This window comes from Python bivittatus, unplaced genomic scaffold, assembly GCF_059951505.1.
Source record: "Python bivittatus isolate LINGU-HERP-01145 unplaced genomic scaffold, Pbiv_v1 ctg000610_np1212, whole genome shotgun sequence".
NCBI lineage: Eukaryota > Metazoa > Chordata > Lepidosauria > Squamata > Pythonidae > Python > Python bivittatus.
In genome coordinates, this window is record NW_028277088.1 from 17,302,478 (window position 1) to 17,329,594 (window position 27,117).

At 38.1% G+C, this 27,117-nt stretch overlaps 1 protein-coding gene across 4 annotated transcripts in view; it reads left to right on the top strand.

Moving 5' to 3' along the window:
• The window catches only part of ARHGAP21 (Rho GTPase activating protein 21), a 101,626-nt gene extending 77,777 nt beyond the window's left edge, over positions 1-23,849 (top strand). For 3 of the 4 annotated variants that reach the window (XM_088150341.1, XM_088150343.1, XM_088150344.1), the window contains 17 exons: positions 6,677-6,835; positions 6,927-7,026; positions 7,130-7,166; positions 7,687-7,812; positions 9,362-9,646; positions 11,682-11,746; positions 11,825-11,973; positions 14,377-14,525; positions 14,632-14,787; positions 14,871-14,949; positions 16,130-16,203; positions 16,292-16,381; positions 17,347-17,472; positions 17,649-17,690; positions 18,064-18,169; positions 19,956-19,987; positions 21,242-23,849. In XM_088150341.1, coding sequence (XP_088006467.1) covers positions 6,677-6,835; positions 6,927-7,026; positions 7,130-7,166; positions 7,687-7,812; positions 9,362-9,646; positions 11,682-11,746; positions 11,825-11,973; positions 14,377-14,525; positions 14,632-14,787; positions 14,871-14,949; positions 16,130-16,203; positions 16,292-16,381; positions 17,347-17,472; positions 17,649-17,690; positions 18,064-18,169; positions 19,956-19,987; positions 21,242-22,969 — 3,503 coding nt within the window. In that variant the 3' untranslated portion in view covers positions 22,970-23,849. The remainder of the gene's footprint in view (positions 1-6,676; positions 6,836-6,926; positions 7,027-7,129; positions 7,167-7,686; positions 7,813-9,361; positions 9,647-11,681; positions 11,747-11,824; positions 11,974-14,376; positions 14,526-14,631; positions 14,788-14,870; positions 14,950-16,129; positions 16,204-16,291; positions 16,382-17,346; positions 17,473-17,648; positions 17,691-18,063; positions 18,170-19,955; positions 19,988-21,241) is intronic. The other variant, XM_088150342.1, reaches the window with a different exon arrangement.
• The last annotated feature ends 3,268 nt before the right edge of the window (positions 23,850-27,117 follow it).

Here is a 27,117-nt window from a genome sequence, read left to right on the forward strand (position 1 = left end):
TACCCCAGCTGGTGCTCTGCAAATGCATTGGGACTTCAGTTTACAGAATTGTTAGTCACTGTGGCCATCGAACCATACTAGCTAAGAATTTTGGTAGTTGTATTTGTGACAAAAATGGAAGCTCTAGGTGGGAAAAACTGCTGTACGTAGTTACCTGGAAATAAGTTCACTTGAAAAGAGCAAGACATGTTTTTGAGTAAATGTGTACAGATTAAATGGCAAAGTCAAGTGAGTATGTAAATGTGTGTGTAAGTGAGGCAAACAGGTCTGAAAAAAAGAGAGACATGCTTCCATTGCTTTTAAATGAACCATCCATGTGTTCTGTTCAGCCAGATAATGGTATCTAGCTAAGTTTGGCTGATCTCAAATAGCTAAGCAGAATCAGACAGAGTTAGTACTTGGATCAGAGACCAACTGGAAATTTCAGGATTGTAGGTTGCATTGGGAATTTTTAAAAAAACATCATCAGCAACAACAAAAATATCCTGGAAGAAGGCAGTGACAAAAATCAATTTGTATTTTTCCAAAGAAGGCATTATATATATTCACCAAGTTTCATTCTCAACATGAAGACTTTATCCATGCTCTGAGCTTTTCTCTTTCAAACAGAGAAGAACCATGTGTTTTATTTGCAGTGTAAGATGGTGCTTGCCTTTTGTAATGCTTTGAATTTGTACTGCAAAAGTTATTATAATTTTTTCCTGATTAAATAATTGGCAGATTTTGGAAACCCTTCCAGTATTGCACATGGAGGGCTGAGAATAAGGAGAATGACTTGCTTAAGCATACCATAGAGTTGGTACCATAAAGTTTGAATCATTCACTCCTCCTTGAACTCCCTCAGTTCAAACTCTTAATGGTTGTGTTGTAGTTAAATTGTATAGCTAATTTAAGAGATATCTCAAGATTTAAAATGATTTGTTTTATTTAAATAGATTGCAAGACAGTAGTTTTGCCAGAGGTTATGACCACTGTCACCTCTAAAAGAAAAATGCAGCCCTGGTAGCTGAAAAGGAAAAAAGGGAAAGAAAGATTGAGAAAGTTTACACTTTCTTCATCATGGCTGACTGAGTTTCTGCCTGGAAAGGTAGTATTGACTCATCATTGTCAATTTTTAGGTGCACATGCCTTGGACCCTCTGGTTTCCTTCTTTGGTTTGGATTAATCAGTATGGCCTGGTTCAGATGTAAGAATGAAAGAGTTTCACTAGTGTTAATTGGTTTGTTGCAGATTTATTTAGAATAGGACCACTTTAAGTTAGGTTGAATATAGATCTCATTCAGTGATTTTTGAATTTTTGAATAAAAGAAGTAGTTGCAGGTTGTTCCTTTACATGCTTGCCTTTATATCAGACATCATAATGAACAGAAGTACTACTATTTCTATTTTGTTGAAAGTAAGAATATTTGAATTTTTTAATACCAAATTTTTAATCTCAAGAAAAAAAGGTAAATGGCGTGCAATAGGATAGTCTTAGCTTTAAAAATACATAAAATTAATCTGTAATCAGATGAATTAAAAAAATAGTTTCTATGTAAACTAGTTCCTGTGGATCACATTCTCAATTCTGTAATCTTTAATTTTAGTAATATGTAATTGTATGAATGTGCACAAAATGGGGAAAATATTTTGTTTTGAAACAATGAATGAGTGGATGAATGAATGAAATAAACCATTGCATTCCATTCCATAGGTTCTGTGGAAATGTTTTGGGCCAGACACAGTTTAGCACAACCAAAACCCAGGATGCTTTAGCTGTTCTTTGTTTCAAATAAAAAAATGAACCTTGCCTTCTCTCTCAACTCTTCCCTTCAGCAGCTCCCAGCATGACATATTTCATCTACCCATCACATCTTTCACTGCCTTTCCTTCCCTCACCTCTCAGCTGCCACCAGTTTCACATTGCAGCAAATCCTATCAGCCTATCTGCCCCTAATCTTCCCACCATCTCCTCATCCTCTGCCAATGACCCAGTGTTGCATATCTCAGTTTCCCTGCTCCTGATCTTCCCCAGTGCCTGCTGTCTCTCCCTTCAGCTAGCAGGATACTTGGGTTTTACTTCACATTTTTTCAAATTGTCTGTCTGCAACAAAACTGGCCTACTTCATTTTGTGCAAAGAAGATGCATGTTTTTTATATTGACTACTCTAAGCCAGGTGTTCTATGCATGGAACAGTTCATGCACAGAATGTTTTGCACATCCATGTATGATTCCAAGACAGAGTGCTCTTACTTTGGAAGATTGCCCCTTGAAACAGTGAAACTGATTTCCAAATAAATATGCATAGGTTTGGATTGCAAGATCTGGAGTTCAGTTTTAGTAGTAAAGAAATACAACAGAACATTTCGGCTTCTTGTTCTCCTGAGTCAGCTGTATATTACCAATCTTTTTTAATGGTGTCTTGGAAATTTACTTTATTTTGAAAGCTGTTCAAGTTTTGTTGATATGATGTATCTCTGTATGAGTGGATGAATGAATGAAATAAACCATTGCATTCCATTTCATAGGTTCTTAGGTATTCTGAGCTCTCAAAATTCATACTTTGCTGTTATAAATCAGGTTTCTAAATAGCTGGTCAGTCTCCTGTGCCACTAATGTCCCAAAGAAGAAAACTATGTAATTTCTCTTTCTGAGTGGTAATATGGGTAGTACGTGGTTTGGTTTTGATTACTTAATTTTTAAGCTTGTTAGATTGTTTCAAAATTTATTATAAATCATAATTATGAAGATTTGAAACAAGAATGATACATGTCCCACTCCTTTTCCTGGCTTGTGGACATCACAGCCATCTATGTTTCCTTAACTGGACAGGTGATGATTTATGCAAAATATTTTGGTTACTTGTTTGAGGCCTCTCCAGATAGCCATTTCAGAAAAAGTCCTCATTCACTGATGGGCTGCTTTTACAGAGACTTTGGAGCTTGCCTTGTTTCTGTTATGCAACCTGCATTCATGAAGGTTCTTCCTTACACAAAAGTGCACATGAGGCTTTAGAGCCAGAATAAATGTTTTAAAGCCATTTCTCATGCCAGCTCTGACTGATCAGAGCTGGCATGAGAAATAGCTTTAAAACATTTATTCTGGCTCTAAAGCCTCATGTGCACTTTTGTGTGAAGAAGAACCTTCATGAAGGTACAGGTAGTCCTTAACTTTTGAGCATAGTTGGGACCATAATTTCTGTCGCTAAGCAATGTGGTAATATACCAAGATGTCATGTGACCGCATTGTTTAGTGACGGCAATTCCGGCACTCCCCATTGCCATCATTAAGCAAATTCCACTGATTGTTAGCCAAGGACCCACCCCAATCCAAGCCATTCTGGGCTTGGTCCCTCCCAGCCCCGAGGCTCAGTAAGGTGAGGGACTGCCTCCAACTCCACCCACCCACCTGTCTCCCCCTCTTTCTTGGCCCTTTTAGCCACCCTGCATCCTGCCTTGCACACCTCGGCAGTGGGAAGAAGACAAGGTCAACTGGGGCGGTGGAGCACAGGGTAATGGGTCTCGGAGTGCAGGGTGGTGAGGGTGACTGGAGCTGGGACTGGACTGGGGCGGCTGCAGCTTCCCAGGATGTGGCAAGCAGCCCCAGAGTCGGGCGGTTCTGGGCTGCTTGCCATCCGGCAAGGCAGGGTGCAGGGGGCCAGAAGGCCAGAGATGGAAGGGGAGATAGGCGGGTGGGGGGGGTTGAAGTGCCCCTGCGGTTGTAAGTGTGGGCGGGCTGCCAAGCACCTGAATTTTGATCACATGACTGCAGGGGCGCTGCAACAGTCGTAACTTTCAGGACTGGTCATATATCACACTTTTTCAGCGCTGTCGTAATTTTGAATAGTTGCTGAATGAATGGTTGTAAGTTAAGGATTACCTTTATGTAGTTGTAATCATATCTAATAGATAAGAGAATATTGCTCCCTGGGGCTTAAAATTTGGGTCTGTTTTGTTTTGGACAGTAGAAGTTCTGCCATGTTGCAAACTGCTTTGGAAGCTCCTTCAAGCTTCACAAATGGTTTCTTTTTCAGCAAGAAAGACTATTATTTCTAAAGCCCCTTGGATTTTAGGAACCAGGTTGCATGTGGGGGGAGGGTTTGGCCCTAGCTTTAATATTGAATTATATTTTTTAAAAATCTGATACAAAGTTCATGTTGGAAATTTGGTGCTCTGACTGTCTTGCAGCAAAGTTGTAGTTTCACTTTTGAAGCAGTAAAAGGCTTTTTAAGCTGTCTTTTAGCTGTCTCTCATAATTTTTAGAAGATTTTCTGTGATTGCTTGTATGTGATACAGCTTTATCAGAATATTACACAAGACACTGAAACAAAAATAAATTTAGAGAGGTTCAACATAATTTGATTAGCTTTTTAAATCAAAAATTAAGACATCTGAAAGATTGACATCTTAATTATTGGCTAGTCAAAAAGGGGCCATAAAATAGCACAACTTTCCAGTGGAACATATATTTCTGTCTAATACTTTGATTTCTGTTATGATATTACGGCTTCCTCAGCTTCATCCTTCACACTCCACTGCATTACAGATTGGCTAATGTGAAGCTCATTGCAGGAAGACTGCTTTGTATATTTTGAACAAATGGACAGTGTTTTGTGTCTAGAACTTGCATATCAGCTGATGAGACTATACGTATGCTTCTTTGCCTGATAGTACAATAGAACTGATTTTTATCAACATTGTTATTTTCTTCAATTGTACATAACTAGTTTCAGTTTTGAGGATTCTACAGACCTTTTTGTAGGAGAAATGCCATGTATTCTGAGAATTTGTGTCATATTAGAGACAAATATTAGAGACAAAAAAAAAAATTCAGATACTTTGGTCACCTAATGCGAAGAGAGGACTCTTTGGAAAAGACCCTGATGCTGGGAAAGATTGAAGGCAAAAGGAGAAGGGGATGGCAGAGGATGAGATGGTTAGATAGCATCACTGAAGCAATGAGCATGAGACTGAGCAAACTCAGGGAGGCAGTGAAGGACAGGAAGGCCTGGCGCGATATGGTTCATGGGGTCACAAAGAGTCGGACACGACTTAACGACTGAACAACAGTAACAGAGACAAATATTGACTGTCTACAGTATGAGTTGATTTGCTCTAAATAAAGCATTTCTTGGTAAAGATTTTGAATTGTGATTGAAGCTTGAGGTATAAAAACAACAGCAAATACCATTATTTCCAGAAGCTTATGTTGAGAACAAGGGAAACCTACTTTATAAGTATCTCTTTTTTTTAAAGGTATATGTTTTTGGGACCTGCTTTTTAAAAAGACTGAAAAATAAAGTCAGCATTGATAAATTACAGTTGTTTAAATTAAAAAAAAACTTAATTCATGTTTTTAAGGTTTCAAAGCAGTAACTTTGAAAAGAGATTTTAGCTCTATGTATGTATGAGAGAGAAAAAAAATTAATTTAGGTTGTGAAATCATACTCCTGTTTCAGACACCTAAGGAGGGCATCATAGAATTACTAAATCTACCTACTCTAGAAAACTTGTGACATTTTTGTCCGTATGTTTTATGCAAGTGTGAACCAGAAAGCTTTGAAGCTACAGATCTTGTCTCCTTAAAGCAGAGCCATCAATTACTGTTTGAAACCACAATGCAGTACATGCTGATTTGTTCGTTCAAGAAAAGAATAAACCTCTGTTTGTAAAGGCTTGCATATCTCAATGGGCCTTTCAGAAGCACACCATATTAAAATGCACACCACCTAGAACTATACATATTAATTATCACAAGACAACATGCTCACGATCTGGGTTTCTGTACAGTTCTGTCATATATATGGAAAGGACAGTGAGAAGCCTTATCATTATTTCTGGGGTTTCATAGATCAGGCTTTATGTTATCTTCTGGAAGTTTTTTGGATCGTGGCAATTTCTACAATTCTGAGAAGCTTTCAAAACATTTAGGCTTTCTTGAATATAAAGGATGGCTCTGGTGGCAATAGAAACTACAAGATGCTGGATATGTACAGACTGTGATAAATTATATCAGCAGTTACTGGAATCTATAATTGGTATGTAGCATAGTGGATGTTGATATTTCAGAGATTACGTTGTGGATCTGATTATTTTAAAAGGTTCATTGGGTATTTTTTGCTTCTTACATAGATTTTCTGTTAAAATAATAGCATTTTCTTTCTTTTGCTGGAAGTTCCTTATAATAAATGAGCTTTTTGCCTAACTTTAAAATGGTTTATTTTACTGTTGCAATCATTTTGAAAACTTATTTATGCCAGCCATTTAATAGTGTTGATTTTTTTTAAAAGGTTGATTATTTTGACCAACATATTTTATTTAAAATATAACCTGTTATTAAAAGCTTTTCTAATAATGACACTGTATGGATTCAGCTCAGGATCTGTTCAATTCAATATTTGTTCAATTCTTTTGTAAATATGACAGTATTATATTTTGCCTATAATAATATAATTAAGTTAATGAATAGATTCTTAAACTTTGAGGGAGGAGGAAATTGTACTTTTATCAAGTATAGCAAATAATTGTAAGCAGTTCTCATATACAGTGTGTTCCTAATTGACTTCAGAACTTCTTGTCACTCAAATATATATTGGCATTCTGGATGTTCCCTGGAGGCCCTCCTAGTATTCCCATATTGGGCCAACTCTTGACCTTTTTACTAAAATGTACTAATTTGCTGTATATTTTTTTGTAGATGAGCCGTCTAGTCCTAGTATTGACCATGACATCACCCACATTCCAGCTTCTGCTGTTATTTCAGCATCTTCCTTGCGAGCACCCACCATCACCACTGTTCCTCCTAGTCCTACTGCTCTTGTTCCTTTAATTCGACGTCAGCTATCTTATGGCCATGGTTAGTTTACTGTTTCAAGCAGTTTTAGCTAAATTCAACAAAACTTGCTTATTTTTAAAAGGTGGGCGATTTGTTTTTGCTTTGGTTACAGAATCTATTAGGACTAGTGTCGTAGATGATCAATTCCCTGCAAAAAGTGAAAGGTCCAAATCTTATGATGAAGGACTCGATGACTATAGAGAAGGAAAAATGTAAGCCCACAATACCTATAAAAATATAAATGTGCATCTTTGGATGTCTTATTCAGGAATTTCTTTAAAAATGTTCACTAAAATATCTACTTTCCATCTATAGGGCCATAAAGCATGTGCCAAGCTTAAAGGGAATTAAGGTCAGTAACTTTGTTTTCAACATCATTTATCTGCTATGTAAATAACATTAGTATTGCATGACTAAGCATTAAGATGAACCTAGGCATTTGAGAATATAGACTTTGCTCAAAGTTTAACAGTGCTTTTTGGTTTAATGACCAAGCACCCACTTAGTGAATAGAAGGTGCTGGCCTTTGCCATTTAAAAAATCAGATAGCATTTGATGTAGAAGTCCTTTTCTTGCTATGGACAGAATGGCATACTCTCTGAGGCATAAATGCAGTTAACTTTGAAATTGTTACCACTTCCTTGTGTATTAAGGGGAAACTGACTGGCTGAGATATATGACAGGGCTTCTTTGTAATTCATTGGGGCTTGTTCTCAGCCACTAGGTGACTGATGAATGTACTGTTACACTGATGTTAACTCCCTCTCCATACTAGCTGTCTGTATTCCCACCTACATAGATGGAAGGGAAAGAAGAGGGAGAACCTGAATGGTTAGAGCATGCTTAACCTGGTGTGATTATGTTTTCTTTAGGCTCCAGACAGCCAAGCATCTTTAGAAAATGCAGGATTCAGAAAAGCATCTTCTTCAGACGTTTTTGCTGATACTTCCAAAGAAGGATATCTCCATTTTCGACAGCTAGTTACAGACAAGGTGAAGGTACTGTTCTTCCAAACCACAGCTAAGAGTAAAACCTGTGTTCTTGTACATATTCAGATGTTTTAGGGAATGTTTTGAAAACATATTCAGATGTTTTCAGATGCCTACAGATTTTTCATTTTCTATGAAGAATACTGGAAATTTGCTTGTTTGGGCAGAAACTGAAGTTTTCAAACTTTCCCTTTGAACTGCATAGACCTGAGGCACTTGTTGCAACTGTTCTTGAACAGTTAAAATGAAGTTATAAACACTAAATACAGTTAAATGAATCTTCTGCATGTCAGTTGCTCTGCAGCTCCATTGCTTATCTTACTGATATTTTCACAATAAGAGATTCTTCAGGCTACTAACACAGGTGAATTATTAGGAAAGACTTTTAGGTTTGGAGGTAAAAAATCTCAGTGATGTAAACATAAGTCCTGTCTTGTTTGTGTCTCTTGATAACTTGTCATTTTTGATTAGGAAGATATTCTATCAGCATTATGTCAATTAACCTGTCAAAAAGATTCCCAGTGTGCAGATAATTCTTATTTTTTGTTTATATTACAATATTTTGCACAACTTCAGGCCTACTTATTTCAAACTATATCATAAAGCAGCGTGGTTAGTTTTTGGATGGGCAGGACCATTAGGGACTTCCAGGACTGTCAGTTAAACTGGGAAGTGGAAACAACATCCCAGAAAAAAACAATGGTAAACTGCTTCTGTATTTTTTTGTTAAGAAAAAAACATGGGTGTGTTTATGAAGTCGCATGGAGTCAAGTTTGATGCGAATGTGGTGTTAACTTTATAACAACCAAAGTACTAATCAGGGAATGTGGTTCCCTCCTGTTTTTTTCTGTGTTTTGTATTCCTTATTTTAGAACATGTCCAAGTTTTGCTGATTTTATTATTTAAAATATTTATATCCCACGTGTTATATAGTAAATAGATCCCCAGATGTTGAACAAATTAAAAAATAAATTAAATATAATTAAAATACAGTAACATAAGACAGAGTACATCAAATGATGTAACAATGACCATGAGTAGTTCCACGGCACCCTAAGGAAATCTTGAATGCTAAAGCATAAAAAGAGGTTTTGAGAATGCACCTAAATTGTTACAAAATTTATATAGTGTGGGAAAGCCCTTATCTCACTTACTCTGGTTAATAGTTGTTTAAGCTTTATAGGTAATATCAAAATCATAAACCTGGTCTATAGCAAATTAGCAGTTGCTGAGGTTTTTAAAAAACAATAATGTTATATGAAAGCATTGAGGTAGCCACTGAGAAATTTTGCAGTAGCTGTAACCTCTGGACCATGTGCAAAGGCAGACCCCTACATAAGACATCACAGTCATCCAAACATCTAGTTACTGACAAAGAGGTGACAGTGACTCAGCTCTCTGCCTCCGAGAATGGCCATAGCTGTTGTATATACCAACAGTAGCAAATGATATGCTTTTTGTCACAGCAGCTCACTTGGTGACAGTAATTTTAACATATAAAACGCTATGTACGCTCCCCTTGTTTTCTTAAATATTAATCTTAGTTCCTTTTTTCCAGAGAGTTGGCGGGAGCATCCGGCCATGGAAACAGATGTATGTTGTTCTCAGAGGGTGTTCATTGTATTTATACAAGGATAAAAAAGAACCAACTATGCTTTCTGAGGAGGAACAGCCCATCAACATCAATGCTTGTTTGACAGACATTTCATACAGTGATACCAAGAGGAAACATGTGTTTCGGCTTACTACATCAGATCGTGAATACCTGTTTCAGGCTGAAGATAGAGATGACATGCTGGCATGGATTAAAGCTATACGAGAAAGCAGCAACTTAAATGATGAGGTTGTGTTCTTGTTCAGTATTTATTCTTCCTCCCTGTTGTACTTTGCAGAGATCAGCAAGTTTTTCCAGCACCAGTATGCAGTTCCACATGGCAGCCAGACACACAATAAATACAAGCTAGACATATTAAAAAACCCAAATCTCACAAGCTTTTTATAAGATGGCATGAGATTTCAGTGTTCCCACCAGGGAGATGGTATATCCATTAAGGTGTGAGAAAGCAATATTGGTAAGAGTGTGCATGAAACAGAGTCTTTGCACTTTGAAAGTTTGGCCACACTGTTCCAGGTGGATTATGGTCCAGCTAAAGTGTAACACAGTTCATTTAGGTTGACCAGGTTTCAGCCAAAGCAAATCTGGAAGAGTCTTAAGCAACTAAGCCAAATCTAGTTTGCTCAACCCTCCCTCCCCTTCTCTTCTGTGCCTCATTCTGCTCACTTATCATTCCAGCACCTTCCCCATGACACCCCATATTTACACTGCATTTGAATTCAGTTGTGCGTACCTGCTAGCTGTCTCCCCATCTTTCATGGGCAGTCATTCCTTAGTGCCTTGCACCCACCTGAGGGATCCCCTACCTCTGTACCACCACCACCCTTCTTTTTCCTCACTGTTTTCCACCCCAGGATACATGTGTTCCAGCTCCATTCATGAATCAAACATGCTTCCTCTGGCTCCATTCACATAACCTTAAAGGTGGTGCTATTTGCAGTTTCCTTGTCCACAGTTTTAAGTTGAAATGGAATCCCTGCAAAAAATCCATCTGTAACCAATAACAAAAATCCGCTGTTCAACCAATAACAGTGATTCATTCCTCCTGGAAAACATTACTTAAATCATTGTTACCACATTAAGGATGCTATATTAATATCACAGGAAACAGTTAATTGATCGCCAAGAAAGATACAGTCATGCTTGCCACATATAGCAATCCCTGGTCTAACCATTGCTACAGTTAATACTGAGGAACATGTATTTGCAGGGTGGCCAAATTGAGAACCTTGTAATAGTTTAGCCTGGCTCAGGAAAACCTGGATAGCAGTAGAAAGGATAGGAAGGCCTAAATGGAATCTGTGGAATATCATGAAAGAACTTATTTGCAACTTGGGAAGGGGCAATTTGTCATAAGAAAACATTTGAAATTAGCTATTCTTTTGGTAGCGTTCATAATTAAGTTATTTTTGTAACATAATCCTACAACTGACTCTTCACACAATTGCACTGAATTCAGTTGTATCTAAGACCTTCAAGTGTTAGCAATATGTGTACAGTGGTCTCTTTCTAAGAGGAGGGGAAGAAGTATGCTGGATTTGTGCTCCTTCCACTTCATTTTTGTCGCTGAGAAGAACTTTCTCTGTCTATGGAAGCTGTATATGCAGTTCTGGATTCTGAACTGCATGGAGAACATCATTGTTCAGGGTCAAATATAAAATGTTTAAAAAATTGCATGTTTGGAAATCAGGATTTGTCATAAGAACATCAAGAAGGTGCTACAGTTTTACATAATGCAATTGCATACATGTACAGTTTAGTAAGCAGCTGTAAATAGCTGTAATTTGCAGACATTCCATTAACGCTAAAGTAAATTCAAGACTGGGTGGTTAAAATGTGCATCTTATAGCAGAGGAGAGGCATTTGTTGCCTTCAAATGATGCAAACTATTAATCCCAGTAACCTCAATTATATCCAGCAACATCTAGAAGGTCAGGGTTTTTTTTCATTCCTGACTTACAAACTATTCTGTCTAACGTTTAATATGTAAAATGCTGTTTCTGTGGTTCTCGAAATGCTTCCCTAATGTGTCTGCAATCCAATGCATTGTGTGCTTTAAAATTGATGACGTTTTATGTCTAACCTCTACATTTTATTTTTTCTTCATTTTGATGTATTTTCTATATTTAAATTATAATTGTCATTAGCTCTCCATTATTATATGCTGTTTAGCTTGTCCTGTCCTGCATATGGCTAGTTAAGTTTTCATTTACAGAATTGTGCAAAACAGGAATTCCAAAATAGCTTTCCCTTCATTTTGCAGAACACAGGTGTCACAAGCAGGGATCTAATTAGCCGGAGGATTAAAGAATACAGCACAATTATGGGGTAAGCCACCACAGTACAGTTTAAGGTTCAGTTAGTCAGCTACATGGATCTCCTGCTTTTAAATAATTTTTTTTTCAGTGCTTCAAGTGGCAAAACGGAACCATCTCCAAAAACACCCCGACAGAGCCTAAGTATAAGGCAGACATTCCTTGGTACTAAAACTGAGCAAAGAACTCAAAGCCCGCATTCTCCTAAGGAGGAATCAGAAAGGAAATTCCTTGCTAAAGGTATTGTATATTAAATATAAGAATATCATTACTTACACCAAGCTTTCTTGTTATACTGCAGAAAGCCTGATGGTGAGAACACTAAGTGTTATGGGGTTTGGAGTTTCATTGATTCTTAGGAGAAGTGCATTGAAGAAACTTTTTATGCCATGGCAAGTGATGGTGAAACTCCTTTTATTCTCGGAATTCCTCTTGATTATTTCTGTTTATAAGGAAGCTCCACATCAGAAACAAACTGGTAAACTGATCTGAAATGTGACCCCCAAAATATGGATGTATGTGGGGTGGAATTGAAAAGGCAGTGGGAAAGACTGTAGGATGAAATAGTCTGAAAAAGGCAAATGGAGGGAAAGACACTTGTATAAAAAGGATAGAACCATCTCATTCTGTAGATGTGATATTTCATATTGTTTTGGGAAACAAACTTAATGAATACAGAATGCTGATTTATTGTAGGGAAATAGGAGTGGAGTAGAACAGGAACACTACACATTGCAACATTTATTTATTTATTTATTCAGTCAGTCAGTCAGTCTTCTCTTTTGCTATGGAGTCATGAAGCTTTGGAGTTATTTGCAATCTTTTGTCAAGGAAAGTGGAAATGGCAGTGGGATCAGTAGGAATAAAACCATCATTCTCTGTTTGCTGAGAACTACAATTTTGTTTTTTCATTGTAGCAGTTTTCATTGCAGCCTGTCTTTAAAAAGAAAATGTTTCCTTCCGTCTAAATACAAGTAGTCCTCAACTTATGTCCATTCATTTAATGACTGTTCGAAGTTATAACAGTGCTGAAAAGTGACTTACGACCAGTCCTTGCACTTAGGACCGTTGCAGTGTCCTCATGGTCACATGATTAAAATTCAGGCACTTGGCAACTGGCATGTATTTACGATGGTTGCAGCGTCCCAGGGTCACGTGATTGCCATTTGTGATCTTCCCAGGGGGCTTCTGACAAGCAAAGTCAATGGGTGAAGCCGGATTTGCTTAACAACTGCATGATTCACTTAATGACCACAGTGATTCACTTAATAACCATGGCAAAAATGTTGTAAAATTGGACGTGACTCAATGACCACATCGCTTAGCAACGGAAGTTCCGGTCCCAATTGTGGTCATAAGTCAAGGATTACCTGTATTAAAAATAGTAACTAAAATCATTTATATAAATATAATAGATACAACATGCTCATTTGCTAAGTGTCTGTGTTAGGTCTTACTATAAGAATATTGCATTAATTCTTTAAAAAATTACTAGCCTAGGAAGTGACTTGAAAGTCAGAAGAGATGTTTAAGTATAGATACTAGGTTAATTAGGAATATATTCCCACGCAGTATAATGTATTAGTTTTGTACATGCCAACCACTGCGCCGATACCATGCACCTTTTATCAGGAAGAACATCAGTCCCTTCTATGAAAGAATGTTTGAGTTGTGGGACTAGGTTTTGATGTCTAGAATAACCTTAAATCTCAAAAGTAAATCTGACACAGAGTTTAATTCAAATAGGAATGCACTCCTGGATTACAATTCAATACATGGATTTGTACCACATTCAAAATGCATAAAGTTTGTATTTTAATTTTATAGAACTTCTAAATTAGAATAGACTTAGTAGCACGGACAGAATTTTGTACAGTTCATAATTTCATTTTAAGGTTTATATTGCGCTGACCATGTTTCCTGATATTTATGCTTTGCTTAGAGCTCAGTAATGATTTTTCAAGCTTTTAAAATGATATAATATATTCAGTTCACAATCAAGTAATAATCTGTGTGACATTTGTAAATCCCTTGTTTACTCATTTGTATCCTAGTCTTTTATCCCTTTTTTTTCTTTTTCTTCCCTGTTTATATATTTTCTCTTTTATACACACAGACACACATTTATATACATATATAAATCCATGCATGCACACAATTTCATTTTGGTGGTTGTGTCAAGATACAAAAAAGGCTGGGTGACTTTGGGCCAGTCCCTCTCTCTCAGCCCAACTCACCTCACAGGGTTTTTATTGTGGGGAAAATAGGAGGAGGAAGGAGTATTAGGTATGTTTGCTGACTTGAGTTATTTATAAAAATAGTAAAGGCAGGATAGAAAAATCTAAAAAAAAATTGTAGGTTTTTGTTTAGATACTGTTCATACTGATTGCAGGTGCCACAAAATTTGATTCTGTTCAGAGTTAATATAATTGCTGGATGATGGTTGCTCAGGTTGTGGTGAACTTGTGGCCTGACTTTGGAGAAGCTGTGGTCTCTACTCTGTTTCCATATTTAACTATACGAAGTATATTATGCTCCTCTACTATTTTGTTGGCTCACTTGATCATTATATCTAGTTACATACTGTTAGCTTTCTGAAGATTTTAAATGATTTATTTTCCTTTTTGCTCCTCTTCTTTGAAGAAAAAGATGAGACAAGCCCACCGAAAGATAAAGGTACATGGCGAAAAAACATTCCAAGTATCGTGAGAAAAACATTTGAAAAGAAGCCCTCTGCTACTGGCACGTTTGGTGTCAGACTAGATGACTGTCCCGCAGCTCAGAGCAATAAGGTATTTGTTTTTTTTAAAGGCGTGCATATAGATTTTTCTTTGAAAATTATTCTTCAAGAGACATAAATAGTAAACACAAACTCTCATTCCCTTTTGGATTTTTCAGTATATTCCACTAATCGTTGATGTATGCTGCAAGTTAGTTGAAGAAAGAGGTCTTGAATATACTGGTATTTATAGAGTTCCTGGAAATAATGCTGCCATCTCAAGCATGCAAGAAGAACTAAACAAAGGAATGACTGACATTGATGTTCAAGATGATGTGAGTTGTGCCCTCTTTGTTTCAAACTCATAGTATTTCTTTTTAATGATAGGCTAACAATGTTTTGTTTGCTCAATTCTTAGAAATGGCGAGACCTGAATGTCATAAGTAGTTTATTGAAGTCCTTTTTCCGAAAGCTTCCAGAGCCGCTCTTTACTAATGGTAAGTTTTGATTCTAGGTAGAAAAGAAGAAGAAAACTATTTAATAAAACAACACCATAGATAGCCTGTGATAAATTAAATTAGAAGACAGTTTTGTTTGAATTCAGTTAAGCATTGTTCTCCTTAATTTTAGTATTGCTTAAATTTAGCAGGATTCTTTTGCCTGTCTCTTAAAAAGACTAAGATGGGGTATGTAGCTCAGAGGTAGGTGATCTTATTGGCTTATATGCAGAAAGCACAGGTTCCATCCTACTTTTCCTATAAAAATTACTAAGTAGCAGCTAATACGTAATGACCTTTCTCTGCCTGAGATTGTGAACAACTATTGCTGAGCAGAATAAACAATTCCAAGTTGCTGAAATTGCCAGTTGGACTTCTCATAATATTCCTTCAGGTATTCTCATGTGCAGGTTGTAGCCATAAAATCAAATACAGTGCCCCCCAGTTGCATATTAACCTGTTGAGTGCATCCCATTTTCTGTTTCTATGAACAAGACAAACAAAAAAATGGCTTGAATCCCTGGTGGACTGCCGTATATGGCTGGGGAATTGGAATTGAGTTGGTGAGTCATAAATTATGTCAGACGTTAATGGGTTGGGAATTACATATTAAAAATACATTAATACTGCACTTTCTTGCCTTCTTTTAGTGGCCCCATTTCTGTGCATTTGATGCCAGTGTGATGCAGACATTGGGCTGTTGTGTTTTTCTGGTCACTTGTTTCAGTACCAGGAAGTACCTACCAGGAGTAATTTCTGTATGGCAAGATCAGAGGCACTTGAAGGGATTACTAAAAAAATGGCAACAACTAGTTCAAATACCTAGTAAGATATATAAACCTCAAATAAAAGCTGCTTTGTATATATTTGAAGTGGCATTTCTTTATAAACGTAAATCATATCATGTTTTTCTAATTTCACAGTATCAGATTATAACTATTTTCGAATAGGCATATTTTCTAACGTAGTTCTTACACAGAGAGTCCAGGCTATCCACATTGGTTGAAATAAATTAGAGCAAGAAATGTGTCTCTGCCAGGACGTTGTGTTGCTCTGCTGATGCAAGTCCATTGTTTATGCTTAGCTCCTCTTTCTCCTCTGTTCTTGCTGCTGTTGTTTTTAAAATGTAGCAGAGAGGTTGTAAAGTAGGTCTTGCAATAAAATTATGTTCTCTCATTAGAGAAATATGCAGATTTCATAGATGCCAACAGAAAAGAAGATCCTATCGAGCGACTAAAAACACTGAAAAGGCTGGTATGCTGCTTTTGGATATGCATTGAATCTGATTCAGTTTGTTATGTTTTGGATTATTTTAAAACTCTGCTGAAATCATCCATTTCAGATCCATGATTTACCTGAACATCATTATGAAACACTCAAATTTCTCTCTGCACATCTGAAAACTGTAGCAGAAAATTCAGAAAAGAACAAGGTAACTGGCTTATCGGTACCAAGAGCTTATATTCATGATAACTAAGTTTAGAGCTTGCTTCTAGGAGCTGTGGTAATAGAATTGTGTTTTTCTGGCTATAAGGCATGCTCCAGATTATTTGGAATGTCACAATTGTAGCCTGCATTTGCTTTCTCAGCTCAGTAGGCTCTGTGGCTGCCTCACCGTGGTGAACACTTAGGAAAACCAGTGGTTTAAGCATATATAAGAAAAACATAAAGAAATGAAGGATTACCATTATCCTTGAGAGAAAAGCCATCTTTCTTGCTTCCCACATGGAGGTAAAATCAAACAAGAAAGACACCTAGTCTCATCGATCAAGAGTATTTTTTTTCCCTTAAGTTGTGCACCTTGATCTGCAACGTTTGAGGAAAAACAACCTTGTTAGGTTTTGTGGGTTCCTTTTCTTCCCGCACATATTGGATGGACAGATTATGTGTTGAGGTACACGGAACCCATCGCTGGAAATAAGTGCTGCATTGTGTGGCTAGGAAGCTGTCCTGTAGTCGCAGAGTTAAGAACTGTTGCAGAAAAAATGTATACTATGGTCCATAGGAAAGTCACCTGCTCAGCATTCAGCTAAAGCTTCATAAGATGTTGAGAGGTTCATGTACTACTTTAGATTTAGAAGAGGGAATGGATATAACCAGGTTCAACTGTTGATGTTTCTAGACCTTTGCTTAAGAACACAGAAAAATTATTAGATGCAGGCACAGACAGTGGTGGACTAAATGGAGCAGGGTCCTGATCTGCTATATAAATCCGTTTCATACATTGATTAGCTGTTGCTTTGACTTTTCATTCTCACTAGGAAGTCTAGTCTAACTTAGCAAAATTGGTCCTACTGTCAGATGCTTCTGCTTTTTAAGGGACGTATACATATATGTAAGTGTGATGATATGCCTAATGTAAATGAGAAAGTCAGATTTATTTTCTTTGTTCTTTAGATGGAGCCAAGAAACCTGGCAATAGTATTTGGTCCAACACTTGTGAGGTCATCTGAAGATAACATGACACATATGGTTACTCATATGCCAGATCAGTACAAAATTGTAGAAACACTTATCCAAAAAGTAAGTGAATTCATTTCATGCTGCTAGACAGATTATTCAGACAGACCTGTATCTTTAGTTAGACCAGCCTGGATTTTGATTTTCTTATAAAGTTCTCACTCCTTATTTCTTCAATGTCCACATTTTAATTTTTTCATTTCTGTGGAGTTTTTCACTTCTTTTATTTTAAATTGTAGCATGACTGGTTTTTCGCAGAAGATGATGCTGAAGAGCCTTTTGTAAGTACTGATCCTTAACTAAATGGATTCTCCTCCTGTTTTAATATAGGGCCAACAAATGAATACATGATCCCCCCCCCCAATGTGTTCTAACAATGTTCTTTGTACACCACACCAAAACATTCTAATGGTTTTTGCTCATGAAATAATGAAAATAGCACATAAAATGAAGTTGTAAGTTTCTCCTCTAAGGTAGTTTTTTTCTCCATTTAATACCGCTGCTTGGGTATTTTTCTTTCTTCTTAAATGTTATATAGAAAGATTGGCATTCTTTTCAGTTCTCAGGTGACTAATTTTTCTAAATACTGTTGAATCATGATGAAGCCACTGACTGTGACACGATGATGAAGAGATCTTTGTTTATTAACTGTAGACAGCAGTTCAGGAGGAAAACACAGTAGAGTCTCAGCCAGTGCCAAACATAGATCATTTACTCACCAACATTGGAAGGACTGGAGTATCTCCTGGAGACGTATCAGGTAACTCTTGCCTGGACAGTTTGTAGGTTAGAAAATTCTCTCTTCTGATGATTTATTATAGTCGTCTCCTTTTTCCTTTCTTCGCTAATAACTTGATTTCCCCCTTTCTCTACATGATCTTGGGTGTATTGTTCAAAGGACAGCAGTGGTTGAGCATGTTGTATGACGTAGGTTGGAATGCTCTCTCAGCAACCAGTGTAATTCTTAGACCATGAGAACAGCTGAGCATGTTCACTAGTGTATCATTGACCATGGTTACCCATGTACTTCTTACCATGAGGCGAATAAGGTACCTGCTAGTTTGTAAGTGGTTGAGGAGCAGGCAGAAAGCTTTAACTTCTGCACACCATTCAAATAGTAATATTTTTCTAAACTTAGGAAGGCAAACCAAGGTTTTAAAGTTCTTTTTGCTTGACTACTAACTATATTTTCCCAAACTATATTGTAACTGATTGTTTGTTTATTATTAAATGTTGTTTCTGCTTCATGACTACCACCTTATTACTCAGCTAAGTACTCCTATTGCAAACTGCCACCATACTGTTTCACTAAGTATGTTGTTTATCACAAATGTTATCCCTTTGTCTCTAGTTTGTGTTTTAGTTCATAGAAGACTTTTTTCAGCATTTTATTGAAACAGTCCCTCTATCCTGATGTTGAAACAGGAGAAGTGGGAGGAGTCTATCACACGGTGATGTCACTAGTGGACTCTGTGATGTCACTGATGGACAGCTGGAACTGTAGGAAGAAGGAGGACTGTTGCCCACATTGTAGCTGCCTTGTCTGCAGAAACCCCCGTTTCTTGTAAATGCACAAAGGACTAGTTGATCTGTACTGTAAATTTATCCTTTCAAGAATATTTGAACAGATCAGTGCTACTTTTTAAAAGTATTTCTGCTGTTTCTTGTTATTTCTGAAGCAGACCCTGAGGAGAAATAGCATGGTATGGTCCACCGGTTTTTCTAGTCATTAGCCATGTGTCAAAAGGGGCATGGCATGGGGCTCAGCTCATTAATTCTGAGGTGGGGGCACCCCCCCGGCAAGTTGGAGAATGTCTTTTGGTCACTGTGCTAGCCCCTCCGTATCCCCTTTTTAATTGTATAACCTCCGTTGTTGTTTTATTTTGCCAAACAGTAAAATTATGGTGTCCATTTTTCATTTCATAATAACGCTTCTTTTTTTGAGATGAGTACAAAACTGATAGCTGTGGAAAAAAATCTAGATAGTGGTAAAAATTTCTTAAATGTACAGCTCGGAGGAGCACTGAAATGTTAACTGGGGCTTTTAAATACATAAAGCCCAATATAGTTTGACAGCATACAAACAAGAACTGCAAAAAAAGAATTTTAAAAATTGTTTCAGAAGGTAGCCTAAGGCACTAAAAATAATGGTTTAAATGTGCATTTCATTCGCCGGAATGTACAGAGTACAGTCCTGAAAAGGTCCCCCAGCTGCGGTTTTGCAGGGCCGTGCGCTAAGAGCATTAAATAAATATTAGTATTTCTGTTTTATTTAGAAGAAAGGGCTCCTTTGCCATTTCTGTCATTGAGCTGATTCTGCCTCCAACTCACAGCATCCTTTCATGGCGGTGGCTTTCTGTGGTGCAGCTTGCATCTTTGTGAGCTCTTACTATCCACTGTTCTGATTATTTAATTTTTTTGTTATCTGTTTGCTCTCACCTTTTGTTCCGTGCTTGTCTTCTTTCATACTTCAGCATTGTCTAGAGCAAAAGCAAAACTTTATGCCATATTGACTGAAGTGCTGTGTTGATTTTTCCCCCCAATAGATTCAGCTACTAGTGACTCTGCAAAATCTAAGGTAAATCACTTATCTGTATTTTTACAGGTTCAAGCCTATGCATCGTAATCTTGAGAGAGGGTTCACTGGCTTGCATTAGCTCTCTCATGTGCTGTTGGTACAAATGTATCGTCATAATGGCTTATGACAGTGAAGTGCTCCTCTTGCTTCTTTAATGCCCTTTGGAGCTTTGAATTGGGTTCTGGTTTTTGTACGTGAATTTAAATTGCTGTATCCATTGTACTTCTTGTGACTGATTGTTAAGGGCAGGAAATGTACCACTCACTTTAAAGTTATGATATATGAACCTAAGACAATATTAAGGCTGATCTTGTTTTGTATGACTAGAGAGTGATAGGATGGAACTGTTGATTTTAAAGATAGATTGTGGCAAAGAGGCTAAGTTCAAATCCCCTGTGGTCCTGAAATGTTATGTGGATTTACACTGAAAAGTATATGGTTGGTGGCATGTCATGTAAGGGGTATTAGGCAGATGTTTGTATTCCTGGTATCTTAGTGTATGAGTCTTTTAAAAATCAAGTCTGCACAAAGCCTGTATTGAAAATATAGAATATATTGCAAAATATTTTTAAAGCAGTGTTAGTACAGGATGAGTTTTGTAATAAATGGGGCAATAGATCAGAATTAATGTGAATTGGTTAGAGGCATTCAAAATTGCAATCCTGATTAGAATAATGTCATTCAGTCAAAATTGCAATCCTGATTAATGTCAATTGGTATTTGATGAATAATCTACTGCATTTTAAGAATATACTGGCGAGGTTATCTTTAATTTGGCACTGTTTCCAAAAAAAAAAAAGTCCTACATTCATTTCACCTTAGCACACTGTGTTTTTACAAATTATAAATGATCGTATTTTTTTTAAAAAAAACTGTATATCACTGCAGCTGCCCAAAAGGGTTTGGGCAGGCAAAGTGAAGAGAACAGGTTTTGACAGCAGTCCAACTCTGCCTATGCAAGGCTGATCAGGTTTTTAAAAACCGCGCCTGTATATTGCTTGTGACTTCCTGCAGGCTCCTAAGCCACAGTTTGAGAAACCATGGCCTGTGTAATTGTTATGCTATGGTGCTAGAGCAGATTTGTGCAAAACAACTCAGTGATGATAGACAATAGCTATATAACATGGTTTCATATCCATAGAATTTTGTATTGGAAGATTCATATTGAAAATATCGTGAACCACAACTATGATTTCTTTTTTAAAAAAACGATGCTTACAATGGGTTTCTCTTTAACTCTTCCTTTTCATACAGGGTTCTTGGGGATCTGGAAAGGATCAATATAGCAGAGAGCTGCTTAAGTCCTCTTTATTTGCAGCAGCCAGTCGCAAGCGGAAAAAAGCAAAAGAGAAACTGCAACCCAGCAGCTCTGAAGATGAGTTGGATAATGTGTTTTTCAAGAAGGAGCCTGCAGAGCACTGTTACAGTGACTCGGCAAAAGAGGGCACATCTAAAGAGGAGCTAGAGAAGGAGACGGCAGAGAGAAAACAGAGAACCATAGTTCCAAAAGAAAAGGAGGAAACTGTTAACAGGCCTTCTGCAGCAACCAAGGGGGAAATCATGTTGCTGAGGAGAGAGAATGCGTCCTCAGAAGAACTCTCAACATCTTATCTCCAGAAATACACGAGATCCCCAAATCTCAGCTGTCAGCTAAGTACACAAAAGGATTGCCATAAACTCCCCATCTTCCAGATCGCTTCTCAGATGGAAGAAACTGTTTCGGACTCAGGCACTATCCTTAGCAGTTCTTCGCAGGCTTCTCTGCAGAAAGTCTCCTGTAAAAGGTTGGGAAGCCCTGATAATAAATACAGTGAGTTTTTAGCAGCTGATGTCAGCTCCATCACTTCAGATTACTCCACAACATCCTCAACTACATACTTAACTGGTCTAGATTCCACAATGCTATGTTCTGAAGTGCAGTCAGTGACAGAGAGTAAAGGGGAAGAGGCTGATGATGAAAGAAGTGAATTGATCAGTGAAGGTCGCCCTGTGGAAACAGACAGTGAGAATGATTTCCCTGTTTTTGCAGCAAGTTCTACTGTGGATAGGCTGTTCAGGGGCAATAATCAAGACATGGCAAAGAACAGCAGGAGGAACTCTGAAGAAAGTGAAGTAAGTTGTACAGAGGGAAGTTCAACGCCAAAGCTGGACAGCCGCAGACTTTTCAGTTCACACAAACTTATTGAATGTGATACACTATCTCGGAAAAAGTCGGCAAGGCACAAGACAGATAGTGAAGGCTCAGGAGATGCAAAATGTGAGAAGGAAATCCCAGCAGTAACGAAAAAAACGGATATAAAGAAAGGAAAGACAACCAGCAGCATAACCACATCAACAAGAAGTGAACCTGTCAAACAGGAGCCTACATGGAGACTCAAGATTACAGACAGATTAAAACTGCGTCTCAAGTCATCTGCAGATGATATGTTTGGAATTGGCAATCAGAAGTCAAACCCTGCAGAGAGCTCCAAAAGAAAAAACATCAGGCGAAGGCACACGTTAGGAGGACAGAGAGACTTTGCTGAAATAAGTGTTCTGAATGCATGGAAAGCTCAAGAGAAAAACCCAAGCATGGAGAAAGACATTTCGGCAGTGAACCGGTTGAAGCCAAAATGTCCATCCCAGGATCTCTCCATCTCAGACTGGCTCGCACGAGAGCGTCTGCGGAGCAGCACAACAGACCTTAACGTGGGTGAAACTGTAGAGACTAAACGGGAGAATGTAAGCCAGTTAGACGATTCCTCAAAGACAGAGTTCTCATTTTCTGCAGAGATGTGGTCAGAAGAAGGTGGTTCTTCTGGTAGTGGTTTGACTCTGGTTCCCAAAACCCCTGGGTCAGGACCACTCCAAACACTAGACCACATAAATGGAGAAAGCTACCAAAATATGAACAAAGGTAACTTCAGCCCAGCTGTTGATGCCCACCCTCATAAGTTGTCTGGGACCCAGGTGGTTAGGTCTCGATTCTACCAGTATCTTTGAGACAGTTAAATGACCACCACCGCAATTCAGTAGCAGCTTCTCTTTTAACTTTTCCTCAACTGTTTTGTATGGTTTTTTTTCCCACCTGCACAGTGTTACTTTGCAGTGAAGGAGGTTTCTTTCATCAGTATGCACTATGCATTAATGCAGCTACAATATTGGTTGGGATGGTAGAGGGATCTTTTTTAATATATATATATATATATATATATAAATAAAAAATATAAATATATATATATATAAATTTATTTTAAATAAAAGTATATTTGATCACTACATATACATGTTGAACAGAGCATCTAATGCAACATGCTGTGTAATATGTATATGACTGACAATTGGCATTAGTTGGAAGAAGAAAAATTCTTTGGGTTTAGTCGCTAACAAGTGCCTCATCAAAAAAAATAAAACAAAGGTTCACTTGGTTTGTTAAGGTGCCATAATAATTGTTACATTTAGAGGATGTTAAACATAAAGAACAAATGGTTGCATTTTACTGTTAAGACATTTCATTACATTTTACAAATTTTAACACAGGTGGTACAGAGCTTCCATTCCTTAGGCATTCCAGTTGGATTTCTGAGTTTTATATTCTGGTTTTAATACAGTTTTTGAGTTTTATGTGACTTGAATTTTTAATCTTTCTGTAAAATAAGTAACTTAAATGTAAATACTCCATGTGTGTATCTTTTCCTCGGATACCAGCTTTGATATAAATGTTGTAACATAGATGTGTAGATAGTAGATCCTGGATACCTGGATAGAACTGGTTTCTTTTACCGAGAATATAATTCTGCATGAAGATTTAATGAATTCAAATCTGTACATGCCTCTGTGCATACCCACTTAAAACACTGGAAATAAATTTGTTTTGATTGTTCTTGCATGGACTGACTTGCATTTAACAGAAACAATAAATATGTCAAGTTTGTATCTTCCAGTTCACTGACTACACAAAAGATCATAAAAATAAAAAGGATAATTGAAAGAGTCTACAGTGTAGGGATCTGCTATTAAAAAGGCAGGTGAATTTTTTGAATAGGACTTACTTGCAAATTTTATTAATCAGTGGGACAAATAATTCCATAGGGATTACTTATTTGATAACAGCCTTTCATGCTTGCAAGCAGGCTATAAGCAGTTAATGTCCTTGGGCGTACCAAAATCTTGTGTAAGCTTGATAGTTTTGTTTGTTTCATTGCTAAGACAAGCTGCTTCATTTTACATTACAAAGTAAAATAAAGTAAAATACTTCAGGAATTTTGAATTTACCATTGCTGGGAATTATTTCAGGGGAGGTGTGCCAGGTCTCCCTTGGCCCTATGGAGTTTGGGCTAATGTATAGTTCTGCCCCTGACAAATTAAGAGATGCTGTAGATGTCTTATCCTGGTGTCTGGAGGCTGTGAGGGTCTGGACAGGGAACAAGAGGCTTCAGCTGAACCCTGGCAAGACTGAGTGGCTTTGGGTTTTGGGTCCTGCCGGTTCCAGGACTATGCCATCTTTGGTGCTGGATGGGGTTGTATGGCCCAGACAGACTCAGTGTGCAGTCTGGGGGTACTCTTGGACTCACGACTCCTGCTCAAAGAGCAGATGGCAGTCATGGCTAAGAGGGCCTTTGCACAGCTTTGTGTTGTGCACCAGTCTGCATCCATTCCTGGATTGGGAGGCGCTGCTCACAGTCACTCATGCCCTCATCATGCTCTACATGGGGCTGCCCTTGAAGAGTATCCGGAAGCTTCAACTAGTGTAAAATGCAGCGTTGTGTGTGCTTCTAGAACAGCTCATGTTACATCTCTGCTCCGCAAGCTGCATTGGTTGCCAGTCTACTTCTGAGTCCAATTCAAAGTGCTGGTTTTGACTTTTAAAGCCCTTTGTAGCATTGGGCCAGGTTATTTAAGGGACTGCCTCTCTCCAATTACTTCTGCCCGTCCCATCAGATTTGGCAAGAGAGACATACTACAGGTCCCATTAGTTAGGGAACTACGCTTGGCAGGCTTGAGGAGGTGGATCTTCTCTGCCATGGCACCTGCCTTATGGTATTCTCCCCCTTGAAGTGAGGTCATTTCCATCCCTCCTTATTTTCTGGAAGTCCCTCAAGACCTGGCTGTGTCATCAGGCCTGGGGATCTCAGGGGACTGGAGAAATCTTGAGGTGACTCCTTTGCTGATCTAATCCCTTGTGTGATTTATGCTTTTTTATACTTTTTCATTTGACTGATTTTGACATGTTTATTGTTTTTATATTTTTTGCTGTACACTGCCCAGAGTCACTTGTGAGATGGGTGGCCATATAAGGTAGATAAATAAATAGCTGAAGGAGCTACTAATAGATTTCTGTATGATTTGCAATAGGTGGTGGGTTTTTTGTTTTTGTTTTGTTTTGGTGACTTTCTAATAGCCAGTAGTTTAAGAGAAATAACAAAAAAGGTTCTCATTTTTGGGTGGTGATGGAGATAATTTTTGTGTGAAAACCAATGTTCTCAGAAGTGTAGATCTGAGTAGACAACACGGTTCCTGAAGATGCCAGTGTGTTCCCTGACATCTCCTTTGATGCCAACCAACCTCCCAACTCCATCTTTTTTTAAGTGCCTTTCATTAAATAGAAAGTGGTATGTTGCAAAGCAAAAATTTCTACCATACTTGCAATAATGCCCTTGATTCCAAATAGATCTCCTGTGGAGAACATTCAGAGAGTACTTTGCCTTTGGTAAAAAGGTGTTCTTTGGCCATGCCCACCATGGTTCAGCATATTTAGTCAACCTTGGCTGATTTTGGAAAAGCTAAGCAGTATCTAACCAGGTTAGATGGGAGAACACTAGAAAATTACAGATTTGTAGGCTACACCAGAAAGTCAAGAAAGTACAGTGGAACCTCGAGTTACGAATTTAATCCGTTCCGTGACTCGGGTTGCAACTCGAATTGGTCACAACAAGAGGCAAATTTTCCCATAAGGTTCAATGTAATTACCGTTAATCCGTTCCGGCGTCCGCGGACCACACGGCAGGGGTGGAAAAACGGCCGCGGACCACGCGGCAGGGCAGAAAAATGGCCACGGACCACGTGTCAGGGGAGGAAAAGTGGCCGCGGACCACATGTCGGGTGGAAAATGGCCATGGACCACGTGGAATGGGCGGAAAATGGCCGCGGACCACGTGGAATGGGCAAAAAATGGCCGCGGACCATGTGGTACAGGCAGAAAAATGGCCGCGGACCACGTGGAATGGGTGGAAAATGGCTGCAGATCCGGTTCGTAAGTTGAGGTGAGTTCGCAAGTCGAGGTAAATTTTTGGGGCCGGAGCTGGTCGTATCTCGAAAAATTCGTAACTAGGGGCGTTCGTAACTAGAGGTACCACTGTATCTCAGAAGGTGGGAATGGCAGATTAATTTTGTATAGTGGGCCAAGAAAATTACTCATATGTATCTGTGTAATCATCAGGTTTTTCAAGCTTGGACCCTTTACCAAGCGATTGGCATGGTGGGCAGGAAAATAAAATTGACAAGTTGTCTATTACAGCCATTTGTGAGTTGATCTTTCACATGCTCTCAAAATTCCAAATGTGCCCAGCCTTAAAAGGTGTTCTGTAGGCTCTCCGTCATGAGCTGCTACCAGTTGTAAGCCTAAAGTCCATTCATCTCTATATTAACGTTATATTTTTTGCTATCAATGCTAGTTTTCAAAAAAGCTAAAACAGGTTTGATTTTGTTCAATGAAAGTTCAGCGTTTGGCTCTTTCAGACCTTTTGGAGCCAGAAGGAAATACTATTATCAATTTAGGTTTTCTCTCCTACTTAGGAAATTTGTGTTGTGGTTAACAATGTGTACAGAAAATATAGTAAAAAATGTAAACACCTATAAAACATCCAGGTTAAGGTAAATAATAAAACATTGATTGTAAGCCAACAAGAATTATAAAAAACATCAGTGACACCTGATCAATCAGAAGCTGTACAGAAAAGTTCACTTACCAGCATTTTCAAAATGAGATCAAGATTGGACTTGAGGCAAACCTGATTTGAGTTGGGAGGCACTGCTCCAGCAAAACAGCACCTCTGCATCTGCCCTCATTTTCATAAAAATGAGGTGCTGCTAACAATCATTTCAGGGATGATTGGCTCATTTGTGGATGGAGAATGTGGTCCTGCAGGTAT